At 42.6% G+C, this 22,336-nt stretch overlaps 4 protein-coding genes across 5 annotated transcripts in view; 1 reads left to right on the top strand and 3 right to left on the bottom strand.

Moving 5' to 3' along the window:
• Positions 1-3,213, bottom strand: part of lrrc75a (leucine rich repeat containing 75A) — a 24,459-nt gene extending 21,246 nt beyond the window's left edge. Inside the window, exon 1 of the mRNA XM_079271374.1 lies at positions 2,628-3,213. Coding sequence (XP_079127500.1) covers positions 2,628-2,888 — 261 coding nt within the window. The 5' untranslated portion in view covers positions 2,889-3,213. The remainder of the gene's footprint in view (positions 1-2,627) is intronic.
• Positions 3,214-4,656: 1,443 nt separating this feature from the next.
• Positions 4,657-12,368, bottom strand: poldip2 (polymerase (DNA-directed), delta interacting protein 2). 2 transcript variants are annotated; one of them, XM_079272414.1, is made up of 11 exons: positions 12,189-12,368; positions 9,326-9,401; positions 8,997-9,094; positions 8,815-8,914; positions 8,281-8,356; positions 7,964-8,071; positions 7,185-7,321; positions 7,016-7,042; positions 6,369-6,494; positions 5,957-6,036; positions 4,657-5,866 (listed from the first exon to the last, which is right to left on the bottom strand). In XM_079272414.1, exons 1-11 carry the CDS (start codon positions 12,365-12,367, stop codon positions 5,752-5,754), a joined length of 1,122 nt encoding a protein of 373 aa, XP_079128540.1. In that variant the 5' UTR covers position 12,368; the 3' UTR covers positions 4,657-5,751. The 2 variants fall into 2 exon arrangements, with proteins under 2 accessions (XP_079128540.1, XP_079128541.1); XM_079272415.1 differs by having other exon boundaries at positions 8,281-8,350.
• Positions 12,369-13,045: 677 nt separating this feature from the next.
• On the top strand, positions 13,046-15,852 carry vma12 (vacuolar ATPase assembly factor VMA12). The gene is made up of 6 exons (XM_079271439.1): positions 13,046-13,457; positions 13,748-13,821; positions 13,954-14,043; positions 14,220-14,262; positions 14,380-14,492; positions 15,182-15,852. The coding sequence occupies exons 1-6, from the start codon at positions 13,271-13,273 to the stop codon at positions 15,275-15,277; spliced, it is 603 nt and encodes a 200-aa protein (XP_079127565.1). The 5' UTR covers positions 13,046-13,270; the 3' UTR covers positions 15,278-15,852.
• A 2,818-nt stretch (positions 15,853-18,670) lies between these two features.
• On the bottom strand, positions 18,671-21,238 carry sebox (SEBOX homeobox; the record flags this gene model as incomplete). The annotated part of the gene is made up of 3 exons (XM_079272449.1): positions 18,671-19,369; positions 20,421-20,638; positions 21,133-21,238. The coding sequence occupies 3 exons, from the start codon at positions 21,236-21,238 to the stop codon at positions 18,671-18,673; spliced, it is 1,023 nt and encodes a 340-aa protein (XP_079128575.1).
• Positions 21,239-22,336: the final 1,098 nt, after the last annotated feature.

Raw genomic sequence — 22,336 nt, 5'->3', positions numbered from 1 at the left:
GTAAACAGGAAGTAGATTGGTTTCAGAAAATTCGACAGAGTGTGATAGTCTTTAACAATAAAAGAGGGCTTGATTGATCTTCCTCTATAATCTTCCTCTATATAATCAAACGGAACAATTTACGGGACGAGAGGGTCTTGCTCTCTCTCTCTCACGCACGAATCATAGCTGCTTTAAAATGAACATTTACAAATCCGCTCCGTAGGACTGATGCCGCCGCTGGACACGCCCGCTCGCTAATCGCTCCAACAACAGCTGCTTCCTTCCAGAAGAGCTTGACCTCAACCCTTCAGCCACCGGATCAAGTCTTCTGCTTTCTATTGACACGACAGCACTGCTCCAATAACCGTGTAAAGAACGAGATGAGGAAATGTGTTACGTTTGTAAATTGTGCACGAGTCGCCCTAATGACAGGAGAAGTAGCCCACTAAGTGCCGACAGAGGCTTTATAGTTCACCGCAAATCTCCAAGCAGCAGACGCCATAATGGAGGTCTCAGTAAAAGAGGCTGTTTGCAAATAAAAGCCTGAATATCTCACAATGAGGCCAGACAAAGAAAAGGGACTTAAAACTGACAATTGAAGCTGCTCTCTTCAGACGAGCCACCAGCAGCATGAACACATTATTGCACCTCAGGATTCCTTCTCTCGCAGGTTTGTGGTGAATACAATCCGAAGAGATTTTAAAGTTTAGTTCTACGGTGTAAAATAGGTCAGCGAATACCCCTCTGGTGAATTTAGAAGCTTTTACGTGTCTTAAAAAAAGAAGAGTGTAAATGAGACAACTGAGCGTGGCCAGCTGCAGCGCTGGGTACAACGTTCCCGCCGCCTCATTCCCGGTCTCGAGTTAGCTCGTTGGCTAGCTTGCTAATTCCACCATGCTTTTATGGTTACAGAAGATTAGCTGAACGGTGGGCCGGTGGTCCAACGGTCCCTCCGCCTCGCTCCTCGTCTCTCTCCGGAGAAGCACGAGCTAACAAGCTAACGAGCTAACTAGCTAACGAGCTAACTAGCTAGCCCCTCCGTCTCCGGCGAGGTGTTTACGACACTTTACGGCCCTACTGACCGCGTGTCGTCACCGTGACAGCGAACCTCAATGGACGTTCTCTTTTGTACTCGTCAAATGACCACGATCAACAGTCAAGAGACATTCAGCTTACAGCGATCTAAAAACAGAGAAGAGCAGCAAAATCCGCAGACTGAAGCTGAAAACCAGTTTTGTCATTTACACCTGAGAGATTCACCAGATTGTTCAATCTTCTGATGATTGATTGAACAAAAAGACAATGAATTCCTTTGTTGTCCAACCAGACAAAGCCCAGTTTTAAACCTGGGTGTATATTTATAACCCGAGACTGTGACTCTCCTCCTCTGGAGCCTCGTAGCTCAATCGAGCAGCGTCACGGATGGTAAGAATGCTAAATGACAAGAAAACTGGAACACAAAAGCAGCCCCAGACAATGAACTGTGAAAGCACTGTGTGTGTGTGTGTGTGTGTTAAGGTTCCCTGTGGTTGAGTCATAGAGGGATAAACAGCGGCAGCATATGGATTGTGTGCAGTTCCGTCTACAGGGATGAGAGCTTATAGCTGCGTCTTCACTCTTATCCTCTCTCTCCGTTTCCCTCTCCTCCCAAATGATAATCGCATATGATGTTAACTTTGCATAATTGATCAGATCCTCCTTTTCTTTACAGCTTCTACAAATCCGACCAATTCAACTGGTGGCATTTCTTGTTTTAGCAGCGACAGCAGCAGCAGAGAGCTGCAAAAATGTCTTGAAAGACGTAGCGAGGCTATAAATCGTAGCAACTAGAGGCGGAGAGACAAATCAACAGCGATATTTAACGTATAGCGGTACTGTATCTGTACATGGACACCAATTATCTATCTGTTATTATACAAACTTATTATTGTAAATGCAAATTAAACATTTTGCTTTTTCAGTCTACTGGAAAAATGAATGAAGCGTGATGAACCAAGTGAAAACTTTACGTTATTCGATAAAACAGATGAGAAAAAGGTAACAAATAGAAATTTTTCGCAAAAAATATTTAAACGTATCGTGAATTTAAGTTACTAAGTAATTGAGGAACTTTTAACTGGTTATTAAACAGTCTCTGTCTAAGAAGTAAACGAGACCATTAGAGAGAAGATTGGCTGTTCTTATAGTTGTTCATCGGTGGCACCGGGTCGGATTCGGGGCAAAAATCGGATTAAATCATGTGACTCCCTTCCCTTCGTCGGTCTCCGCTGGGAGCCGGACCCAGGACGTATTGCTGGACCCGCTGGAGGGAAGGGGGGCACGGGAGAACCAGAACCAGGACTGAGAGGGGCCGACTGTCAGACCCTGCTGCAGTAACATGAGAGGTGTTCTAAAGGGACTCTGGTGCTCAGAGACACTACCACTGTAGTCCACAGGGGGCGACAGAATCAACAGGAAATGGAAGTTCCATCAAACGTTGATTCAGTTGAAAGTCATCGCGTCAACAGTCCGTCTGAGAGTCTGGTTTCTGTTTCTGCATCCGGTGATGACATCAACACACAGAAAATAAATGAATGAAGGGATGCTTGTGGTGATCTTGTGACCCCTGAGAGCGTCACACACACACACACACACACACACTATACCTGTCGGAGTGTCTTGAGCATCTCCGTGGCCTCGTCCTGCTTGCCCTGCTTGGCCATCAGCATCATCTCCTGGATCATGCCGATGCGACGCTGGTACGGCGGCGGCGTCGACCCGCCGCGGCTCAGCCGGTCCCCCGACTTCAGCATGAGGGAGGCCAAGATGTCGCCGCCGCCACCGCGCTCCTTGGTGGGCGTTCGCCTCCAGCCGTGCTGGGGGCTGGCCCCTCCGGGCTCCTGGCCCTTGGTCTGCTTGGCACCCATTGGGTGCTGCAGTAAACTTGAACTGTGAAGAGAAACTCAAGCAGTCACGCACATCCGGGTCTGATCAGTGTTTGGGATACTTTGCTCATCTGAGTCTGCAGCTGGGAGCAAAACAAATCCAAACTGCAGGAGAAGAATGCTCATCATCCCCCAGTCACAGACGAGTAAATGGCTCCAAAGTACACAACGCACAGTTTTTGGGTGAACTTGGGGAATCCTGGAGGGTGCAGCTCAGGTCGGGAACAGGTCGGAGGATGCTGCGTGCAGCATGGCCGCAATAAGAAAAAACCACGGACACAGCAAAGTCAGGAGGACGCAGGACTCCTCCTGCGTGCAGAGTCTGCAGAGCTCCTATCCCGAGCACAACTTCACCGCCATCTCCAACAAATATATATTTACCTCCAAACAACCGCGTTACCTCCTCTGCTGTTATCCTCTAAAGCCCAACGGAGGAGGAAACGCATCCGAGGAGGTGGTGCATGAAGCAGGGCATGGCAATGTTTACGTCTCCTGCAAGATCACCGCTGTCTCCCTCCTCCCTCCTCCTCCCTGCACGCGCTGCCCTGTCCTTCCTCGCGCACACACTGAAACAAAAACACATTCGTCCTTCTCCAAGCTGGATCCTCCTTCCGCTCCCGGAGCAGGATGCAGACGCATCGGCCGTCTCTGAGGTGCTCCCTCGGTCCTTTTTTGTTGTTGCTGGGACTGAATTATACGTTTCACCCTCCTGTCCAACTGAATGGTGGGCGCGCGCAGCGAGTGCACGTGATGGAAGCGAAGGGCGGGGAGAGGAGCGCGAGCGCAGCCAAAAAGTTTAAGGTCGTTTCGCTCTCTAAACAGGCCACGTGCCAATTTACATTAAGTAAGGAGTTGTTTGAACGTTTGCTCATTTTCTGCATTATATTTGTTGTTTTAGTTACATCTTTGCACTATTACTTAGTCAATTTAATATTATTACATTTCATGGTATTGTGCATTTTATATGTTTTACTTTGCGCGATGAATAAAGTATTTGTCTTTTTATATATTGTCGAGATGATTTGTACCGTTTACGATCTTGTAGTCTTTTAGTAAAATCAGCATATTGATTGTACAATTATTAATTAATTAAAAGAATATCTACAATATAAATTAGGCTAACTGATTAATGCTAGCTAGCATATTGAGGCAGAAGTCACATAATCTCTACATATTTTTTTTTATCATTACTATATTTTGATATTATTTTCCTGCTTTCTTTATTAATGGAATTGGTGCAATTGATTGTACTTAATGTTTATTGTACTTTTATTTAAATGCTTCATAAGAGCTGTTGAATTGTCAACGCAATATATTGAAACTAAATAGTTTTTAAAAGTTTAAATTTATAAATGGCCTCGAGTCTTTCAAGCAGTTATTTTTGCTATTGAGTAAAGAATAAAGGAACATTGTTGCTTATCTGTTTATTGAAATGCTTGTGAATTTTTAATATGCAAGAGATTATATTATATGAAGCAGTTTCGCCAGACTGAGTCAACATTTAGTGAGAAATCATTTTAACAGACAAAACTTTTCATATTCATTCAATGCAGTAAATATGATCACATGCTTCATACACTAGAGGTCAATGTGTAGACAAGGAGGGCTACACTGCCCCCTGCTGGTGGCTGTTCAGAGTATATAAACATGTATATTTGTAGCAGCAGTAATACAGCACATTGAGAGGATGTACTGTGTATTTGGTTACTAGTGTTCAACAGAACAGTCAAATTAAAGCTCCAACAGATGACACATTTTCCACTTTTATTGACTTCACAGGAGCACAGGAGACTGAATACAAACACACAAGAAATGTCAAGATGTGCTTTTCAAAAAAGGGTTATTATTTATTTGTTTCTCCTTTAATTACATTTCTATTTACAGTAGCATTTAAACCACCACAGTTGCTTCAAATCACTTATCGAAACAAACACGATGTTCAGTTTCTTTCCTCTCGTTAACCGACGTCCCGGACGAACACCTCAGTCTGGTTTAAAACACAAAGCTCGTATCTTCGGCTTGCTTTAATGACTTCATGGTTGCTGCATTTGTTATTAACTAAGAGCTGAATCTCACCTTCTTTACGGCAACAAAGAAAGATTCTTTGTCCACATTTACAGTTCACTGCTTATAAAAAGGTATACCCCCCCCCCCCATCCTTGAGTTGTTAGTTTGATCTTTTACAGCATTGAGTCACAGGATGGAACTATGAATGATCTCAATACTATATAAATTATAATTACATATTCACTCCCTTTACTGGTTTTATACGTTGCATTGAGTGTGAAGTGAAGATGTGACGTGTTTATACACCAGAAGTCGAACAAACAAAAGGAACCGTGAAGATCCACTAAACACACGGACGTAAATACATCAAATATATTACATTTTAAATCAGACATTTCGTTTAATTCTGACGAGTGTTTTCTGTTGATGCGACGGATTCCATCCAGTGTGCTTCAATGTTGTAAATAAATGTAACTTACACACAATCAGCCGCTCACAAGTCAACCTGACGCAACGAAACATCTCGGAGGAGAAAGTAACACGTTAGACTGGAAGTATCCAACTGGAGGTGAAAGCTCGGCTGCAGTTGTTGCTCTTTTCATGAACCCAGCAGGAAAGATTCCCTCGATAATAAAAACAAAACAATATCTCCCTCCCTCTCCTCTTCACTGTCGTGTCTCTTGAACGGTCGATAATGTCGCCACCTCATGTCAGTTAATCGATGACGTCTCTCTGCTGGATGATCTATTAAATGCTATATTTTCCCTCTGCAGCACCTGACTCGAGCCGTTCTAGACGAGGAGGCGGGGCCCCCTGCAGGTGGGAGGCGACTACTAAGTTAGAATGTGTAGCCAGCGGGGGGCGCTTTGTCGTCTTTGTTGCTCTCCAGGGAGAAGGGAGGGATGCGGACGTCGAAGTGGGAGCCGTCGGTCCTCTCGATGCGAAACGTCCCCCTAAAAACAACAGAAGAAGAGGACGGCGATGTTTGAGCCTCTGGAGGAAGAACCGACGAGTAGAAGACGTAGCAGTGACGGTAGACTCACCACATGTGACCGCTGGGGGCTTGTAGAGACACATGGCTGCTGTACTGGAAGGCCGGCTGCTCTTTAGACAACACCGGCTCCTGAGAGAGAAACACAAGATCAGTCTGAGTTCATACACAGAATAGATATACTTTAAAAACAGAAATAATCAGCAATAAAAAAGATAAAGGGAAAATAAAAAATAAAATAAAAAAAATGATCAATAAAAAACGAAATAAAATCAAAGAAAATAATCTAAAATAAATCAATAAATATATAATAATCATCAAATAAAAATAATTTTTTTTGGACAATAAATAAAAAATAAAGTAATCGATACAGATACCCGGCGACGCAGCTAACAACCTTTTAACAGTAACTAAAAGTGTGTGTGTGTGTGTGTGTGTGTGTGTGTGTGCGCTCACACACTAACCCGGCCTACGACTCCTCGTCCTCGGACCGTCTCCAGGGTTCCTGACAGGCTGAAGATCCTCCAGTGTCTCTCTCTCAGCTGGACCACCTCACTGCCCATGTTCTCCAGACGGATGCAGTAGCGCCACTGCAGGAAGACAGACATGTCGGTACTAGAGTAATAACACCTGTAATAACATGCGTACTCTAACTGAAACGTTCAGTACATTATGCCCCGTGACTCATATGTATGTATATGATACCCATATATGTACGACCCAACTGGATTGTGGACAATACAGATTTAAAACATTAGTTTGTTGCTTCAGCACAGCTACAACGAGTTCACATGGGCTTAAATGAGTACAAGCTGCACCCCAGACAGAGTCTAATAATTAACATTTACATTACACACTTATTTATTTGTCTTATCATTTTCAAAGTAAAACATTTTTGGATCTTTTTTTGTTGTCTTCCCAAAAACTGAGGTACGTACCGAACCACAAGTTAATTATAATGTTGTATATATTTAATTTGCAATGTTTTGTTAGTTTGTTCATATTAATATTAAAGCATTAAAGCCACTTTAAATTGATTCTGCTGACAGACATGTTTAAAGCTCCCAGCTGGTGTTAATTCCCACAGTGACGGATAATAAAAACTACTCACCCAGTAGACATGGGAGTTCTGGGCCTCCTGAGAACAACAAAGACTTTCTGTTAGCATCTACACACCAAAACAGAAAACGGCTACGAGAAGCCAACAGGAAACGGGGTTTTTTGATCATCGTAGCCAAAATGGCCCCCGTGCGAGGCGGTAAGTTACTCTGGTGAATTACCCTCATGCCCATGTAGAAGGGGATGACGGTGACCCGGATGTTCTCCGTGGTCTCCCTGTGGACGTCCGAGAGCTCCAGCCAGGGGTGGTTCTTCTCCTGCCACGCCTTCAGGGTGTCTCTGGCTGTGAACGGAGGAGCTGCAGGACGACACAGTTCACTTCAACAACGTAAACCGTTAACGTCAACGATCCGGTGACTTGTTGTAGATCAGGGAAAAACATTCTCGCATGAATATAACTGGTGATGATATTATCTGTTAAAAGACATAAATCACGGTTAAGAAGCTACGATATCTATGGTGTCTTGTTTGCTGCATGGTTGTCCTGCGACACGTTGTGTGTGAGAGCTGGTTTGTTTTGAGTGCGTCAGAGTCGTGTCACTCACTTGAAGCATTAAACGTCAGAAGCAATTAACATAGCAGCCTTATATCTCTTAAATCAACAGCGTGGGAGCATTTTGGATATAGAAAACGACCAAAGAGTCATGTGAACCGTGGATCAACTACACAGATTAACCATCAGAGTGAAATAAAGTTTTAGTGCTGCTCGTTAACGGCCTGTATTAAATTAATAATAATTAAAGCTGCGATGACACATGAGCATCCCAAGCCACAGAAAAACAAGCTTCCTTTGATACAAGGATACTTTTACATAAAGAAAGTAAAAGTAAATAGTTGATAATATTTTGCTTCATGAGCTGTATTAGAAATATTCTGGTTAATCGTGATATCAGTATTTCATAAGGCATCTTTAAAGGTGTGTGTGAGGAACGATGTTTACATTTGGCCGGGTTGAACACGAGGAAGCGCTCGAACAGCTCGTGCTGGATTGGGATCTGCTCTGCAGAGTTGTAGGGCAGGATGTCTTCGTGGCTCACGTAGTCCAGACCTGAAGGAGAGAAAACACACACGGGGATGAAGCCGACTGTAAAACACATGAAAAGGGAACGTTTCATAGAGACGGGTATCTGAATGTTGTATACTGGAGTAGAATTAAAGACGGTAGAATGATAATGTCCCGATTCAAAGCCGTTAGACGTGACAGTACTGTGCGGTCAACATGCCGGTGGTCTGGCGTCTCTTTACCAGTCTGCATACCTGGGATAGCGTACAGGGCTCTGCTGTCGTCGTGGTTGGCCAGAAACGTCACTGCCTCCGTCTGGGACCTCTGAGACTGTCAAACAGAAGAAAAGTCACAGCGACTCGACACACGTCCGACACGAGGGTCCTGGGACATGACAGAGACGCGAGGGTCCTGGGACATGACAGAGACGCGAGGGTCCTGGGACATGACAGAGACGCGAGGGTCCTGGGACATGACAGAGACGCGAGGGTCCTGGGACATGACAGAGACGCGAGGGTCCTGGGACATGACAGAGACACGAGGGTCCTGGGACATGACAGAGACACGAGGGTCCTGGGACATGACAGAGACACGAGGGTCCTGGGACATGACAGAGACACGAGGGTCCTGGGACATGACAGAGACACGAGGGTCCTGGGACATGACAGAGACACGAGGGTCCTGGGACATGACAGAGACGCGAGGGTCCTGGGACAGCGATACGAGGGTAGCAGCTTTAAAGGTAGCAGCTGGTCCTAAAGGAAGAACATGCGGCTGTAGTGACTTACTATGTGAGGGCAGTCCCTGGTGTCGATCAGGACTTGGTAGTAGGTGTGAGTCTTCCCCTTCACCTCCTTGGAGCCGTGGGCTCCCGGAGGATCGGGTTTGCTGAACGAAGACGGCGACAGAGACAAAAATAAATCTTTGTTTTTAACCACAAAACAAGCCAGTCCTTCAGCCGGCGGTTTACCTCTCGGTCAAGGGAGGCGTGATGTCTCTGTCGTAGAGTCGGGCGTGCCAAGGAAACAACACGATGCCTCTGTAGCCAAACACGCTGTGGAGAAACAGCTGAGGGGGGGGGTGGACACAAATGACAAGCAGAGAGATTATATCAGCAGGAGGTTTAATAAAGCAGAACATTTGATCACATTCACTTGACAGGATCGAGCAAATGTGCCATCATAACAAAAAAAGAAAAGATACTCGAAAACAGTATTAAAGACTCTAATATAGACTCGTGTGATATCGTGCTGTAGACGGTTTGGCCTCTTGGAGGTGTTTGGTGACAGAGAGACTCACCTGTCCCGTTTCATATTTTCCGTGCTGCTTCACAGCCTCAAACATTCCCACCGTCTCCAAAATCTTCCCTTCGGGTCTGCTCCTGCCAAACACAGGCAACACCATGACACACTGGACGCTGTGCGTGCGTGCGAGAGAGAAACCAACTTCAAAAGAAAAGCACCACAGACTGTAAATAAGAAGTGGACGCAGTCGTCGTGACATCGTTCATTGATTTGTGGACTGATGTTCTGTGAAGCCTTGAGTTTGTCGTTTTAGTCGTCGCCATCTTGGCTTTTTGCAACCAGTGAACAGGAAGTGACCATATTTGGACTGAGGAGGAGTGACGTAGAGACGCCGTATACGTCTCTGGTAGACTGTCAATCACTGTGTAGCCCCGCCCTAAAGCATCCCCTGCTTTATGGTCTGTGTGACTCTAAATGGACCATAATGTACTAAATGAACATCATGCTGTATTGAAGAAGACTTGAAACTAGAGATTGAGACATAAACTCATGTTTACAATGTTTACTGAGGGAATAAATCAAGAGAGAAGTAGAGTCATTTTCTCATAGACTTCTATACAACCAGAGGAGTCTCCCCCTGGTGGACACTAGAGAGGATGCAGCTTGAAGACTCCAGAGGTTGACGCCCTAAAAAAACCCCAGATCTGTATACAAAAAATGTAGACTAGATCAAAACAACTTTCTATCATGACATATTAGACGATTCATCCCTTTAAGGAGACTCTCCTCCCCGTCAGCCGTAATCTCAATCACAACTTTGACAAGATTGAATAAAACGCCTCGACTTGTCCGACGTCAACAAAGAGGAAGATAACTCTAATCTCTACGCCTGCAGACTCAACAACAACACACACGCCGACAACAGCTGGTCACTTCAAATAAATAACACGCATACTTGTGCAAAGCTAATCTTCCCCACAGAGATGAAGATTGGGGGATTAATGAGGTGGATCTATGGACAGTGGGATTAAACATCACACTGTCGGTTGGTTTCAGGTTATTGTGAGAATAATAACCAGATTTTTTTTTATAGTTTACAGCAGAAATCAAATTGCTTCCTTGTGTCTGCTACAGAATATACATCTGCTCTGTAGATGTTAAGGACATTCAGCAACCAACAGGGAGACATTTATATTTCATATCTTGTAGTTTCATGAGGGCGCCCCCTAGTTTTGCATTGACGTTACGTGTCGTTGGATGCAGCCAATAATTATCATTTGCAAAGTAGGTTTTTAACAAATATTTGCAATTGCACGCTCTTGTTTCCTTGCTAGCTGTAGTGTTTTTATCTGCCGTTATTGGAGCATTTGTCCACTAACATGATATCTGGTTTGCATGATTCAATGTGAATGCAGCACAAATATCCTCAGGAATATCCAGATGTTTTCACTATACATCAGCCCACGAGGAGGCCTCAGCAGCTCTTTCAACACATTTATTTCTGTTGTTTCTGAAACCATCTGAGAAATGTCAATAATGTTATCTAAATATAGACAACTGTTCTAAAACCCTGCAACCAGCCTGAACTCTGGTCAACAACTCTCCTGCCAATAAGCGAGGGAACAGTTGGACTTCACCGTTCTGCTTCTGCACGCAGGAGTGAAGCCACAGAGCAGTCATCATGCAGGGGAAAGGTCGGCTAAAAGAGACCGGAGATGTGATGACACACTGAAAGAAGGTTTTCAGAAACCAGTGAGAGATACGAGCTGAGGCCGACTCACCGCTGGTATTCCACCCACATGTACTTCCTCTCACAGAAGTTATGTTTTATTAGGTTTTACAAATAAACTCTGCCGCTCTCTTTCAGTCGTGATACGACCAGATTTCTTATAACTACTTCTAAAGACAGAGCCACATGTTTCTATCTGCACTGATCACGACGCTCCTTTTATTCCATCACAGAGACGTCGGAAAGACTAAATAATGTCTGGAGTAAATTACTACATCACCATCAGTAGTAACATTGTCCTGTTGTTTATGGACATGTTATATTTTTGTGAAGAACTTAGTTTTAAAACGCAACTTTGTGACTTTTGATTTGTTTAATCTGAGGCTAATTATAGTTTTCTGATTACAGGGAGACTATAATTCCTACAACCTCAACCACATCAATGACTGTAATCGATTAAGTTGATTATAAACTCAATGATAATCAGTTGATTATTATTGATAAACTATAAACAAAGATTCAGCACAAGTTTGAGTCACAAATATTTACATTAAATATATTAAATTCAGAGCTGTAGATCATAAGCATAATGAAATTACCTCTTTGTATATAAAGTATGACATAATTGTATTTTTAAATGTACAGCACTTTGAGCTACATAGTCTGTATGCAATGTGCATTATAAATAACATTATCATTATTATAATCCAATGGTGAACGTATAGAAACAAATATCCTTAAACAGTTATTGCAGTTAAATGTTAGGGCTTTTATCAAAGAAAAAGTACAAGTTATATTTAATAAATAAGTGATTAAACATGACAACATTTAAACAAAAAACAAACACGTTCAATAAACAATGCACATAATCACTGTTCGATAAGATACAAACACCAGTATGTTAGATAATGTACAGATAGTGTGAACCATCTAAACAGATTATAATATGTCACTAAGACTTATGGTTCTTAAACATGCCTAATCATTAATAAACATCCTCCATGGTGAGTCATTTAACGCAGATTTGGAGGCTGTCAGATCAGATGTTGCTCATAGCCATGCTGGCTAGCTGTATAGCTAGCTAGCTAAGCAGCTAACAGCGAGCGAACAGCAGAGGACAACGTAGTACGTAGCTAGCTAAAGTCGTTAGCATGATAGCGTTTCCACACTTGGCTGCAGAGTCGCTTACCGTGACGTCATGAACCGCCTCTGTTGGACGGGCAGTGCACAGGTCCGGCATTGAACCCGCGGTCTGAACACCTCGGACCCGCTGCTGCCGTCAACGACGCTCAGTATTCTGTGTGTGTGCTTCTTGTTGTATTTACTGACGGTGCTCAGCAAGCCTCGGCGTAACGCACAGGCCGCCATCTTTACAACAGGCGGAAAGCAGTCCGTAGGGCACGCTCACGTATTTATAGCGTAATGATGTGTCATGCTGCCTTCAGGGAGCGATTGATAGAGTCGTATTTACGTTAACTATTTGCTAAACTTGAATTTCTCTGATTTTTAACACCAAGATATGATCCAACTAAATTGGAGCTATTTAGCTTGCTTTCATTATTATTATTATCTAGCAATTAAGTTTTAATTAATCGGATTAAAAGTGAGCAACAACCCATTCAACTTGAATATATGGCAAATTAACTGTTTTTTAAGCGCACGGATCATACAAGCGTGGACGTCAGTTGTAATTAATCATAATTTAGACATTAATTGAAAAAGGTTCCAAAAACAAATTTAGTTTCACACTAAAGCGCGTTATCGCCATATGTTTTTCGCATGTAAAGCCTGTTGTTTTGGAGGCCTGAACGCACCAAAAAGAGCTCGCGCGTGTGTGTGCCGTTAGTGAGCAACATTTGAGTTGAATGTGGAATCAAACATTATTTTTATTATATTATACATATATTATTTAAATATGAGTTTACAAAGATTATAAAATAAATTTGATTGTTATTAAATATAAAAAAGCCCAATAATAACAAAAAGTCACGCAGGTGGTCACGTGACCGAATATGTCATCATGTCACATGATAAACAACATGGCGGCCGCCTCGGCTGCAACAAAGATCCTTCACTAGCTGTTTTTAGCCGTTAAACGCCGAACTTTATACCATTTTACAACAACTACAACAGTTTCGGTTAGTTTTGGCTCCATTTCGTATCACCATATCTACGCTTACACCTCGAATTATTATTATTATTTTTTTTTATCTAGACAGCATCGCTTAAGAAATCACACTTCCGGGTTCGGAGTCAGTTGGATTTAAAACCATGGCTTCCGCATTTATTATCGTCGGGGATACATTCAGAAATAAGGTGACGGAGCTGTTGGAGCAGACGGATTCGTGTCTGCCCGAAAGATTGAGAGACGAACTGGAGGAGACTCTAGGAAAACCGGAGCCAGCAATGATATCCTTCAGTACAGCGAGGACTCTGAAGAAATACCTCCAGGAGAATGGTAACGTGTGCAAAAATGTAGTAATGCTGCTGTTTTATGAACGAGGACAAAGGTAACGTGTGCAAAAATGTAGTAATGCTGCTGTTTTATGAATGAGACAGGTGGACAATGTGTTTGGGTATTTTGGAACTTTTTATAGGACAACTCTTACATTTTTTTTTATTAGATATATAAAATACATACTCTGTCTTCCTGACGTGATGTTCTGCAATAAAAGTAATACATACTAGAAGCCATGCCATTAATAATGTTAATATAATGTGTATTACTTTCGCTGTTTCTTCCTCCAGGGCATCCTTTCTACCTGCATGAGTTGTTGGAGGACAGCTCGCTGCACCTACCTGAGATTGTGAAGCCTCCCAGAGTACGTGAAACCAGTCTGTGTGTGTGTGTTATATTTGTCTGTTTAACATCTAACAGTTGCATGAGTGTTGTGTTGCATTCACAGCACGTAGGAAACGAGGCGGAGCCTAAACTGTTGACTTTCCTCCCTCAGAACCCCGAGCTAGTCGCACGTCTTGAGAGAATCAAAGCCAGATTAGCTAACGAAGAATACAGCAGAATCACACGGAATGTCAACACTCAGGTACGTTTTTATGTTTACATAAAAAATATCTTCATCAAGGTGTGATCTCATGCTTTGAGATTTTACCGTAGTATAACATACGTCTAAATATAGATATAGAGATCTTGTCATGTACTTTTGTACAGATTTTTGTAGATTTGCACATATTTTATTGATAAATGTTTTTCTTTCTTCAGGCAATCAGCCGAAATGGAACATTAGCGGATTTTGGACGTGAAGGTGAGAGTGGTATAGTTTTAATGTCTCATTACAGTTTCAATGCTTATTATATCACCACCATGGCAGCAATCAGAGGCTGAATTATATACATTTGTAATGAACTTCTTCTTCCTCCAGTGCGGTCGGTCAAAGCGGTGGTGGCGACCGTGTTCAACTTCCTGGTCACGGTGGTTGCTGCTTTTGCGTGCTCGTACATGGGGAGTCAGTACTTGTTCACCGACACCGGGGCGGTAAGAGAACGGTTAACCAAACAACGCCGTTTACATGTTCAGATGTCGGCCATGTTGTCGTTTGTGTTGCTGCTGTTTACGATGGAAATTTTAAACTATGTACTTCTGTTTTGTTTTGCTTGTTCTGTTTTTCTTGTTTTGCTACGACTGCATTTCTTTGAGCATCTCTGTGTTGCATAATGACAATAAATTATCCTTGAATCCTTGAATGCTACACACGTAGCATCTCTGTGTGTCCGGGCAGTTTTTAAGCTAACATTACACCTAAAATACTGGTATAAATGATCGTGTAATGTTTTCAGTTGATTTAATGGTGTTAAACTGAAGTTTAACTTCTTACCTTTCTAACTGAATATCATTTTATTTATTAACTTTAGCTTTGCCTTCACCAGAGTCGGTAAAAGGATGCTAACGACGTTGAATTAGCCGTGCGCCGCCCTTGTCTTGGGTCAGACTAACTTCTATCCGCGTTGTGAACACCGGGCACTGATGGTTTTTCGGGTGTTTCAATTTGTTTTCCGGGGTCGCCAAAATTACCATCAATGCTGTCAACGCATCTGAGAACGTAGTTAAAAACGGGACCAGGACAGGACACCGAGACGCTAGTTGGTGCTTCGCTACATGTTTGTTTTCACCTAAAAGTGACCAAACTTTGTTTTGTCTGTTCGTTTCTGTGTCTTGTTTTCCAGCGAGTGATATCGGCTGTGATCGTAGCGTCTGTGGTCGGGCTCGCCGAGCTGTACGTGCTGGTCCGGACCATGGAGGGCGAACTGGGGGAACCGTAGCGGCTACGCTAAGAGAACCAAGATGTTTTAACTTTTAATTTGTCGGGAAAGTTGGTGGAATTTCTGAGTGAAGATTCTGAGAATTCACAAAGTGATGAGGAAGGGAAGCTGGAACATTAAAAGAGAACAAATTGGTTCAAAGTGAGTGAATATCTGTCCTTTGTAAAAGTATTTCTGTTTTATCGGACGTTCAACAAATTGACTTTTATTGGTCATTTACTAAACACATGAAACATCTGTGGAGGAACTTCAATGTCTCGCTCAAAGACACACGGACAGTTGGAGTTGGGGAATGGAACCGACAACCTTGTGGTTAAAGGAGCTACAGCTCCTTTTATTTATAGTTATTTTCTATTTTCATGTGAGTACAATTCCTTCCATTGTCTTCTCTGATGTGTTTGTGTTCAATAAGATCATCAACACTAACTGGAGCTGATTCATAAAGTTTGGTGTTAACTTCCCCATAAAGCACATTTCATGTTTATGAAATGGAAATACTTTACAGACACTCTGATGTTGGAATGTGAAATCTGCAAGTTACTGTTTTTTGTTTGTGAGCTAAAGTGTCCAATAAATGTAGATGTATAAATGTTGAACGGATTGTCTTCTATATTTTTGTTATTGTCAACAAATGACATTAAAAACAGAGAACCTCGTCCATTTTCAAAATGCATCCATGTTGTTCCACTAGTCTGAATCCATAAATACTAATAAACATGAATAACTCCCACAAATCCTAACACTAGAGTAACAAAACTCAAGTTTGAAACCTACATCTCTGGTTTTAGTTAATATTCTCAGTTTTCTCTCTGCTGAACATCCTGAGAGCGAATAGAACGATGGCCGAGCGTTAAGGGAGAAGAAAACAATGAATTTGTCAAAGATTTAAAATTGTATTAATCATACATAATTAAAAACTAATTATGTACGACCGTTATAAATACAAACGATACATAATTCAGAAAGATAATTGTATTGAAAGTACCTAATAGAGGGAAAGTGTTCAAATTGACCCGTTTAACACAAACTTCCTGCAGTGATTACGCTATTACGCATCTACTATCATCTATTACTAAGTATCTATTACTAAGTATCTACTGTTTGGGTTATTTGTACAGCTTATCAGTTATGTCCTGTTACTTATGCATTAAATATAATATGAAATATCTATAAAATATGTCACTTAGTCGGGTGTTGTCTCTTAAGGAGAAATGTTGAATAAGACATCGTGGTTAATCTATTGATGACAGTAAACAAAATGTAGAATAGCACCACCTTCATCCTGTAAGATTTGATACAGTTTGATGTTTTGCATCAGTAAAATAATATTAGTTCTACTTCCTTTCACTGAAACGGAGCGAAAAAAGTTCTCAGTAGAGCAAACTCCACAGATGAAGGCCGTGAGTTAAGGCTGAAAGCTCTGGAAAGAAACCATTTTATTGTCATATATATTTTTACACATACACAAAATGTATCTCTGCATTTGACCCATCCCTGTATATAGGGAGCAGTGGGCTGCCAGTGATCAGCGCCCGGGGAGCCGGGGGTTCAGTGTATTGCTCAGGTACACTTCGACACGTGACACGTCCCAGTCGGGGATCGAACCGTTGACCTTCCGGTTCCACAGACGACCCTCTTAACCCAGTGAGCCACGGTCGCCCCTCTTGAGCTGAGCTATTTAGTGAAGTTTAATTTTTCCCTTTGTTTTGACTCAATAACCCACCAGCTGTGACACCAGATATTAAACACTGTTGTTGAAGTCTGTTCTCATGCAGCTCCACCTGCCAGATGTGCTAATGATTCCTCTCAGAGACACACAAACACAAACCATTACTCGAACGTGACGTGAAGACTGATGGAACAACAACACCACGTCGTCGTATTACTTCATACGCCACGCTGGATCTGATCCCTCCTCAGAGGAACTCATATCAGTTATGTAAACTATCCCGTCCTCATATCAGAGGAAAGATTAAAAAGATGTAACTACATCTGGAATACAAAAAAAAAAGTATCTTCCTAAAATCTGAGATTTGACACCCGGATTAAAGGTTTACTGAAAGATGATTGGGTATTAAAGATGATTATGATATGCAGAGATCTCTGTCATATTTGCTTCTGTATTATACCGCTCATGTAATATTTCAAAAGTTAAATCCCGGCAGAATTACAGAGGCTGTAAGCTGATAGACCCTGAGCTTTAATTTACTTCTTATTTTTTCATTTTCCGATACTTACAGTATCAGGAATATATTTTGATTATTTCTGTCATGGTATCTTCCCGCAAAGGAATCATTTTAATCAGGATGTTTTGAAAGATAATACTCGCAGGGACGTAAAGCATGAAAACATGCCGCGGTTTGTCCAGCTTACAGCAGGAAAAACAAGGAGAGCAGCTCATCGTGTCCGTTATGAATCCTTCACTTCGTCCTATTTATTCAGAGAAAAACACCAAAAACCAGACGAGAAACACGAACGAGTCTCCACATAGTTTACACATTCTCAGGCTCAGAGATTCAGTTTCATCCGACAAACATTTGTGTTTCTCTTTGTGTTGTGTATCTTGTATTTGTTCTTTCTTGTACTTTGTGTTTTTATTCTGTTTGTTCTGTTTGTTCTGGAATCCCAAAGGACCACGGATGCAAATTAGCTGAATGGTAACTTTTTAAAATCAAATCAATAAAAAGAATCTCACATTGCACACAAGTCATTAGGTAATACAACACTGCACATTTATCCGGGCGTAACAACACGTTGTCTATTGTCATCGTTTTAAAATAAGAAACACCTCCTGCAGTGGTTTCCTCCTCAACATCAAAGGAATAAAATGTGCAATTTCAACAGAAGTCAGTCATTTACTTTTTAAAGCTAAATATTGCTGTAAATGAACAGCAGATAAAGTCGACTAAAGTCCGATTTTAAACTAAATTAGGCCAAAAATGTCCTTTTCAAACAAGACAAAATGATTTACTTTTTCTGTTTGTTTCTATCTAAATGTTTAAGTCTAATTTAAAACTGTAAATAATAAACCATAACTTACTCTACAATCAGTTCATTACATTTAACGTTTATCAAAACATTTCTTTCTGTGTTCTACCTCTTCATACATTTGACGTTTGAGGTAAAGTCACTGTGTTGTAATTCTGCTCACCTGCTGACCTTAAAGGGACAGTTCACCCTAAAATCAGAAATACTTGTGAAAACTGAGCCAGAGATGTGAGGAACGTATTTAAAGCACGACAGGAACACACAAAAAGACAAACCAGCAACAACTGGAGGACAGAAGTTTGAGGAGCAGTCCGCTCTGGTACCACACAGGACAGATGTTGACAGATGTTGACACAGGAGAACATAAAGGAGTCTGTAGAAGTATTGATAGTTCCCTGTTGGTGATCAGAACTCCAGGAAGTTGGTGACGATAGCAGCGTTGTAGATCAGGTCTGAGATGTAGCCCATTGAGGTCTGTGGTCCCATTTGCGGGTGGTGATGGTGTCCCTGGCCCTGAGCCACCTCCCAGTACACCTGCTGAGAGTGGGAAGGAACCACCTGGTCTACAGAGGTGTGACCTCCACCTCCACCTGCAGCGCCAACGCCGCCTCCGTACATGGCCTGATGGGCCCCAGAAGGAGCCACCGCGCTCTGGGGTTTAAAGTTCCTGAAGGCCTGGTAGGACCGGGCGGAGGCCGAGTGGTGAGGCTGCCTGCTGCCGGGCTGAGGGAAGGAAACAGGAAGGAACCCGGGGAGCGCCGGTCCCAGGTGCTGCCGCTGGTGGTTCTGATGGTGGTCCGCCTCCCAGAGACGAGGCTCGGAAGGTTTTGAGGAGCCCGGCGTGGGGTGGAGAGATGAGGAAGATGGTGGCGATGACACAGGGTTGCTGTAGATTTGGATCCAGTCGGAGTAGATGTGCGGGACGTCCTCGCAGGAGTGGTTCTGCTCCGGTCTGAATATGTCCGCCAGGGTGGTGGAGGAAAGGAAAGCAGCGGTCACAGGACCAGGGGAGGGATCAACAACCCCTCTACCTCCCAGGGGCTTGGTGGACTTGGGGAGCCTCACAGTCTTGATACTTCTGGCTCTTCTGTTTTGGAACCACACCTGTGGAAAACAAAAAGATATTCCTGTCATCATTTTGAGTTGATTTTGTTGTCCCTGTGGACTAAAGTGGTAGTGTCTCTGAGCTCACTCCCTTTAGAAAACCTCTCATGTTACTGCAGCAGGGTCTGACCGTCTGCTCCTCTCAGTCCTGGTTCTGGTTCTCCCGTGCCTCCCTTCCCTCCAGCGGGTCCAGCAATACGTCCTGGGTCTCCAGCAGAGTGGTGTCGGTGTTGACTCCCAGAGAGGAGAAGCTCTGCTCCTGGAGGAGGAGGAGACGCTGCTGCTGCTGCCGCCGGGAGCTGAGCTCTCCTCCTCCTTCCGGAGCTCCGACTCGATCTGGGTCCGTCTGTCCACGGTGGACCAGTCTCTGCTGGAGGGTCTGGGTCTGTCCACGGTGGACTGGTCTCTGCTGGAGGATCTGGGTCTGTCCACGGTGGACCGGTCTCTGCTGGAGGGTCTGGGTCTGTCCACGGTGGACCGGTCTCTGCTGGAGGGTCTGGGTCTGTCCACGGTGGACCGGTCTCTGCTGGAGGGTCTGGGTCTGTCCACGGTGGACCGGTCTCTGCTGGAGGACCTGGGTCTGTCCACGGTGGACCGGTCTCTGCTGGAGGATCTGGGTCTGTCCACGGTGGACCGGTCTCTGCTGGAGGATCTGGGTCTGTCCACGGTGGACCGGTCTCTGCTGGAGTCTGAGCTGAAGGAGGTTCTGGTGAACCTGCATGAGTTCATCTGGTTTCACCAGAATCCGACCCGGTGGCTCCGATGACGAGCATCAAGAACAACTCTATAGAAACAGACCATCTTCTCTCTGATGGTCTCTGTACTGATGGAGGTCTGATAGAGGACCAGGACTACACTGAGTCTGGTTCATATAGAGGATCAGGACTAAACTGAGACTGGTTCAGGACCAGATGAAAGTTCCTCACAGTAACTTCAACTACTGTTTGTGGGACCGCCCCTCTTCACATACCTAGTAAGTAAGTTTTTCTCACCAAAACCATTGATGGATTGTGTTCATACAATAAATGACAACACTGATAAAGAGACTCACCTGTATCTTGCTCTCGGGCAGGTGTGTGTGCGCGGCCAGCCTCTCCCTCAGCGTGATGTCCGGGTACGGGGTTACGGCGAAGGCTCGCTCCAGCTCGGACAGCTGTGCTCGGCTGAAGATGGTCCTCTTCCTCTTCCTCTTCCTCTGGCCCTCCATCAGACCGGCGGTGACGGTGACGGCTCTGCCCGGAGAGGACACCGCGCTCTCGCTGCGGGCTTCTTATAATAACACCAATCGAAGGAGGTGACACAAACAACATAGATATGAAATAATAGCATTATTAATAAATAAATCAATATGAAATAACAGACATTAACAGCAAGGGAGAGAAATACATTTAAATATGTAAATGTAATTGTTTAGGATGGAAACGCAGTGAGTTGTGAGTGCGATTAATAAATACATTAAATCACAAACTATGGGGTGATAAAAAAAAACTTACACCGAAAAAAAAGTTTGCTTGATTTTTAAATGAAAAATGTTTTCCCGTGTAGGCATTATAGCTATACGCATTTTATTTTATTTCATTTCGATAATAATTTGCCTCCGTAATTTCGGCTGTGATTTTTGTAACTGCCCTATTTTTCCATTAAACGTGTCATATTATTCAAAGTTACTAAAAAAAAAAAAAAAAAAAATTATTTCAGTTCACTTACACGTGCTGTGGTTTCTCGAGTGGAAGCCAAACATGGAATCTAAATGAGATTCTTACCTTTGCAGTGATTCGGTTCTTCTTCAAATAACGCTTTAAAACCCATCATGTCTCTGCTCTGGTTCTGCTTCAGTAAAGAGAAGTCTGAGTCCATGAACAGAGCCATCACTCCACTGAGCCTCTCTGGAGGAGTGACCGCCTCTTATACCAGCATCAGGGGACCCCCACCACACCACCACCCGTCAGATCCAGGATCCAGGTGTTGTTCACCTCTGAGAACCTTGTTTTCATGCTGCACTGCATTATTTGTTTTGATCAGCCTGGTTATGAAGAGTTTTGGGGGTTTGTATCGTAAAGATGTGTATTGTTATCATAACAGATGCAGCATTCCAGAAATATATTGTCATATATTTAGATAATTAATTAGCCGATAAATGATGAAACCTTATGTGACAATGTGTCTCATTTAATTTGGGAAATTCTTTGGAAATAAAAAAAATGTTTTTAATCAATTCGACCAAATACTGAAGTTAAGAATCAGTCGGAATTAGATTCTGAAAACTTCAATCATTTTGCACGGAGAGATCTTCTTCTTCTACTGTTATTAAGATGCATTCATGGAACCAGATGTAGAAAACAATCCATGTCTGTCTCGCTGTCTGTCTGTCTGTCTGTCTCTCTCTGTCTGTCTGTCTGTCTGTCTGTCTGTCTGTCTGTCTGTCTGTCTGTCTCTCTCTCTATCCATCCATCTTTTAAATATAAGCCGTGTCTGATCTTAATTCAGTCTAAAGGTAACAGGTGTGTAGACCAAAATCCATCGAGTTCACCTCCAAAATCATAACCTCTGACAACTAAATATAATTTACAACAATGACAATAATTTACTTCTTACATAAAAATAAAAAAACGTAAAATATTGTTAATCAAATATAATAAAATAATTATAAATAAATAAGAAATTATTAATGTTATATATACATATATATATATATATATATATATAATTTTGTATTTATATATTTTAAAGGATATAATTAAATTATAATCTAAAACAATATTTTAAAAAAGACCCCCTATATACAGGGGTGGGTCAAATGCAGAGACAAATTTCCCCCTTAAAGGGATCAATATAGTAAAATAAAAAAATATATATATACTGTATATATATATCGTGTTTTCGGATGTTAAATATATTTTACTATAATGCAGAAATCTCTTAGATGCTCTTTAAGGAACACAATGTCCACATGTAGGTGTCAAACTG

The sequence above is a fragment of the Melanostigma gelatinosum genome, assembly GCF_949748355.1.
Source record: "Melanostigma gelatinosum genome assembly, chromosome: 7".
In the NCBI taxonomy this organism is placed as follows: Eukaryota; Metazoa; Chordata; class Actinopteri; order Perciformes; family Zoarcidae; genus Melanostigma; species Melanostigma gelatinosum.
This window is presented reverse-complemented; position numbering and strand designations above follow the sequence as displayed.